Below are 5,322 nucleotides of genomic sequence, written 5' to 3' on the forward strand. Positions count from 1 at the left end.
AAGCACATGCAGGTATACACATACACTTAGGGGCACACATGCGCCACTACATTTTTCTGTCCTCATCCTGGCTGACCATCTGGTCTGTAGCATTCCACAGCACTGGTCACCTCCTTCTTCTGGAAGTACAGCATTCTCCAGCTATGACTTCTGTGACCTTTCTCTTGGATTTCCACCTACCCCTCTGGCAACTACTTCTCAGATTCCTTCCAGCCCCTCCCCCCCTTGCCCTTAAATGTCTGTGTCCCCCATAGTGCCATCTCAACCCTGTTCTTCTCACTTTGGACACTGTTGAGTGACCTCGTCAAAACCACAGATACACTTAGAAAAAGCATGGAAAAGTCACCAGCTTAGTCCTCCCTCCTGACCTGAAAACCCTAAGGGACATCCTGCCCTCCTTCCTTCACCGCCCTCCCAGGTCTTCTTTTGCCTTCAGCAATAAGTCCTCCACCCTCCTCTCTGTCCCTGTTGCCACTGGGTCAGCTCAGACTCCTCCTTCCCCACCTCTACCCCGCCCACACACATACCTTTCACCTGGATCCTCTAGGCAGGCTCCCCTCTATGCTCTGGACTGCTGCCAGAGTGAGCTCTCTCATCAGTTGGGTTTCCTGCTGAAAACCTGTCATTGTGGATAAAGGGGTGCATACATGGATATATATGATCAATCAACTATCGTAAAATGTTGACTACAGAATCAAAGTGTTGGGTATATGAGTGTTCGCTGCAATTCTTCCAACTTCTTTGTGCTTCAAAATTTTCATAAGATGTTGGTGAAAATATCCTTCGGTGATTTCTTTTGGCTTTTTGGATGAAACTTCAAAGACTCCTTCATGTAGCTCATAAGGCCTTTCATGATCCGGCTGCGCTGCCTCTTTCTATAACCCGATCTGCCACCATTCGCGTATCCCCTTCCCACAAACCATCCTAGTTACTTAGAACCACCGAGGACAATTGTGGTACTGTAGTTCATTCCTCTGTGTCCACCTGCTTGCTGTTCCTGCAAAGAATATTCTCCCCAGACCTCTGTTCACTCTTCAAACTCACCTCTGGTGACGCCTCCCCCAGGGAGCCATTGCTTACCCCCTCAGACGGAGGCCCCCTATCTGGTTCCCACAGCGTCTCTCATAGCTCAGCAGGCGGTTTTGGCACCAGGAGCCTCACCTAGCACTGGATTTGCAGAAAAGCTGCAGCACTGGAAACCTGGCCTGAGGACTGGGGTCTGAATCACATGGGATCTCTAATATTTTCCCTCAGAGAGTTCGTCCTTAGGCAATTCCCTGCATTTGCGACAAACAAGCTTAGCTGACTGAGCAGGTCCTGAGGCTACACAACTGACAGGCAGAACGTGCAGCCTCCCAGAGGGGGCCGAACTCTGATGGGGTCCCCCCCCACCTCCTGCAGGAAGAGGTGTAGGCGGGGTGGGGAAGAAGGCGGGGCCCGAGGCTGTGGAAGTCGGTGTCCCGGGGCTGGGACGGAAGTTGCACAAGTGTAATTAGTTTCAGTTTTGTTTCTCTTCCAGGCACCCTGTAATAGCCGTCTCCAGAGCTCAGCACCCCCACTTCTGGTCCTGCAGCCCACGGTCAGCTCAGGCAAGGTAAGGAGAGGGAAGGAAACGGCGGTTGAAGGAAGACCTGAACTGGAGGGAATGGGGGGAAGGGAGAGAGAGCAAGGGAGGAAGAGGAAGGGAGGGGGGAGGCGGAGAGAGGGACCCGGAAGTCAGGAGAAGAGGGGAGCCTGGGCAGGGACCACCCCCACCTCACCCCACAGGGCCAAAGGTCTGAGGCTCCCTTGGGAAAGACCACCCTCCCACTCTGAACTCTCCTCCCAGCCCCCACTTTCCGGAAGTTTGGGGAAAATTCCCCAAGTCCCGTCATCAAGTACTTCACAGCTACTGTGCTGGGAGCTGGGAGGATTCGCAGATGAATCTCATACAACTCGGCTCAGAGGTTTCTAGGAGAGCAGAGGGCCTCTTGCAGCAGGGGAGACGGAAAGAAGAGGACTCTAGGAGTTGAGGCAAAGGCTACAGTGATCCCAACATCTATCGGCTGGAAGGAGAGGGCAGGGCAGCCCCTTCCTCTCAGCCTCTCTGCTGCCTGCTCCAGAACCCATTTCAGAACGTCAGGGCAGGACGTGGGGTCCCTGCTACCCATGCTGCTGCTCTGAGGGTCTAGAAGAAGACGGGTGTGTGGGATGGGGGAATTGGGGCCCATTATACTGCCCCAAATGCCGGAAGTCAAGAAAACTGCCCACCTGAACCTCCTGCTGTGTCCCCTACCCCAGCAGGATCCCCAGGACCTATTAACACAGGGGCTCAGACCATGCTTACCACAAGGCCTGTCAGTTAGGGCACTTGGTCATTACACTGTTCACTCTCTGAGGCCAGGCTTCAGTTCTTGTCATTTCTTACATCTCCTGACATACACAAGTAGCACTGACTTTTTCACATTTGCTGAATGTATGCATGGAAGGAAGAAGGCAGCTCCTTAGCTCAAGAGCAAGTGGCCAGAGGACCTCCAAGACCAGAACAAAATTCTTGGCCATTCAGGTGATTCTCCAGACCTGGTAGAGCTTGGGGATAGAGGGAGAGGCAGGAGGGCAGGCTGGGGGCCCTGTGGTGGTGCCCTCTGCCCTCTAACCCTGCCCATTCACTTGCAGCATGGTGTCCCAGGGATCCTCGCCCTCTCTTCTGGAGGCCCTGAGCAGCGACTTCCTGGCCTGTAAAATCTGCCTGGAGCAGCTGCGGGTGCCCAAAACCTTGCCCTGCTTGCACACCTACTGCCAGGACTGCCTTGCCCAGCTGGCTGAGGGTGGCCACCTCCGATGCCCCGAGTGCCGCGAGACTGTGCCCGTGCCGCCAGCAGGCGTGGCTGCCTTCAAGAACAACTTCTTTGTCAATGGGCTTCTGGATTTAGTGAAGGCGCGGGCGGGTGGAGATCTGCGCGCAGGGAAGCCAGCCTGCGCACTGTGCCCCCTGATGGGGGGTGCCAGTGCCGGGGGTCCAGCCACAGCCCGGTGCCTAGACTGTGCTGATGACTTGTGCCAGGCCTGTGCCGATGGGCACCGCTGCACCCGGCAGACTCACACCCACCGAGTGGTGGACCTGGTGGGTTACAGGGCAGGGTTGTATGACGAGGAGGCCCGGGAACGCCAGGCAGCCCAGTGTCCTCAGCACCCGGGGGAGGCCCTGCGATTCCTGTGCCAACCCTGTTCCCAGCTGCTGTGCCGTGAGTGTCGCCTGGACCCCCACCTGGACCATCCCTGCCTGCCCCTGGCTGAAGCTGTGCGTGCCCGGAGACCAGGCCTTGAGGAGCTGCTGGCGGGTGTGGACAAGAACCTGGCCGAGCTAGAGGCAGCCCGGGCGGTGGAAAAAGAAGGCTTAGCCCGCCTGCGGGAGCAGGTGGCCAGAGTGGGGACACAAGTGGAGGAGGCTGCTGAGGGGGTTCTCCGAGCCCTCCTGGCCCAGAAGAAGGAGGTGTTGGGGCAGCTACGGGCCCACATGGAGGCTGCAGAGGAGGCTGCTCGGGAGAGGCTGGGGGAGCTGGAGAGCCGAGAGCAGGTGGCCAGGGCAGCAGCTGCCTTTGCCCGCCGGGTGCTCAGCCTAGGTCGTGAGGCTGAGATACTCTCTCTGGAGGGGGCAATTGCCCAGAGGCTCCAGCAGCTGCAGGGTTTTCCGTGGTTGCCTGGACCAGCCCCCTGTCTGTTGCCCCAGCTGGAACTCCATCCTGGGCTCCTGGATAAGAACTGCCACTTGCTATGGCTTTCCTTTGAAAAGCAGCAGCCCCAAAAGGACAGTGGGAAAGATGGAGCTGGAAGCCAGGGAGGCGAGGAAACCCAGAACTGCAGGGAGGATGGAGCCCAAACCCAAAAGGAGGACAGAGCCCAGACACCCCAGAAAGATGGAAGCCCGACCCCAAAGGCAGAGAGAGCCCAGACCCTGAAAGATGGCAGATACCAGATGCCCCAAGAAGATGGAGGAGCCCAGACTAGCGGCAGGTCCAACAAGAAGAGGAAGTTCAAAGGCAGGCTCAAGTCAATATCCCGGGAGCCCAGCCCAGCACCTGGGCCAAACCTGGAGGACTCCGGCCTCCTCCCCAAGCCCATCTTTTCCTGCAGCTTTCCTACACGGATGCCTGGAGACAAGCGGTCTCCCCGGATCACTGGGCTCTGTCCCTTCGGCCCCCGGGAGATCCTGGTGGCAGATGAGCAGAACAGGGCTCTGAAGCGCTTCTCCCTTAATGGTGACTACAAAGGCGCTGTGCCTGTCCCCGAGGGCTGCTCCCCCTGCAGTGTGGCCGCCTTGCAGGGTGCGGTGGCTTTCTCAGCTGGGGCTCGGCTCTACCTCATCAGCCCTGATGGTGAGGTGCAGTGGCGCCGAGCCCTGAGCCTCTCCCAGGCCAGCCATGCTGTGGCTGCAATGCCAAGTGGGGACCGGGTGGCTGTCAGTGTGTCGGGCCATGTGGAGGTGTATAACATGGAAGGCAGCCTAGCCACCCGCTTTATCCCTGGGGGCAAGGCCAGTCGGGGCCTTCGGGCACTAGTGTTCCTGACTACCAGCCCCCAGGGTAATTTTGTGGGGTCAGATTGGCAGCAGAATAGTGTGGTGGTCTGTGATGGGCTGGGTCAAGTAATTGGAGAGTATGGAGGACCAGGCTTGCATGGCTGCCAACCGGGCTCTGTGTCTGTGGATAAGAAGGGTTACATTTTTTTGACCCTCCGCGAGGTCAACAAGGTGGTGATCCTAGACCCGAAGGGGTCACTCTTAGGTGACTTCCTGACAGCCTATCATGGCCTGGAAAAGCCCCGGGTGACCACCATTGTGGACGGCAGGTACCTGGTCGTGTCCCTCAGTAATGGGACCATCCACATCTTTCGGGTCCGTTCTGCTGACAGTTAAAAGACTGGGATTGGGGTGGGACTGGGGAGGGAGTGGGGCAGGAGGAGGGGGGCAGGGTTGCCTTGAGATGTGGTAAATTAGGGCATTTTCCCAGAGGGCAGGTGTTGGCAACTTTTCAGTGTGACGTGCCACACTGCCAGCCCCTTTTTGGGTGTGTAGGCATAGGGACCAAGGGTTGTGGCATGACCGTAGCTCTCAGAGGCAGATGGGGAGGGCTGGCAGGGTGCTGGGAGTCGACCACACCTCATGCCTTTTGTGGGTGACTGCCGCCACCCCCTCTGCTACTGTTATTATAGTTTTAAGATTTTGAGATTTGTAAGCTGGTCCTAATTTGCGTTCTTCAAAACCATTCCTGGTGGAGGAGCCCAGCGAGAGTCTTGGGGAGGTGGGTGGGCAGAAGTCCTCCGAGCCCAGAACGGTTCAGGGTA

General features: G+C 57.4%; 1 protein-coding gene across 3 annotated transcripts; it reads left to right on the top strand.

The window, feature by feature from the left end:
* The first annotated feature begins 1,500 nt into the window (after positions 1-1,500).
* On the top strand, positions 1,501-4,904 carry TRIM56 (tripartite motif containing 56). 3 transcript variants are annotated; one of them, XM_090279097.1, is made up of 3 exons: positions 1,501-1,594; positions 1,829-2,545; positions 2,656-4,904. In XM_090279097.1, exons 2-3 carry the CDS (start codon positions 2,454-2,456, stop codon positions 4,892-4,894), a joined length of 2,331 nt encoding a protein of 776 aa, XP_090135223.1. In that variant the 5' UTR covers positions 1,501-1,594; positions 1,829-2,453; the 3' UTR covers positions 4,895-4,904. The 3 variants fall into 3 exon arrangements, with proteins under 3 accessions (XP_090135223.1, XP_090135224.1, XP_090135225.1); XM_090279098.1 differs by having other exon boundaries at positions 2,430-2,545; XM_090279099.1 differs by lacking the exon at positions 1,829-2,545.
* The last annotated feature ends 418 nt before the right edge of the window (positions 4,905-5,322 follow it).

The sequence above is a fragment of the Furipterus horrens genome, unplaced genomic scaffold (genome assembly GCF_987537825.1).
Source record: "Furipterus horrens unplaced genomic scaffold, mFurHor1.1.pri manual_scaffold_5, whole genome shotgun sequence".
In the NCBI taxonomy this organism is placed as follows: Eukaryota; Metazoa; Chordata; class Mammalia; order Chiroptera; family Furipteridae; genus Furipterus; species Furipterus horrens.

Coding starts and splice junctions, on each gene's coding strand:
- TRIM56 (XM_090279097.1), top strand. CDS start 2,454: ATGTATGCATGGAAGGAAGAAGGCAGCTCCTTAGCTCAAGAGCAAGTG. Junction 2,546..2,655: donor CAAAATTCTTGGCCATTCAG/GTGATTCTCCAG, acceptor ATTCACTTGCAG/CATGGTGTCCCAGGGATCCT.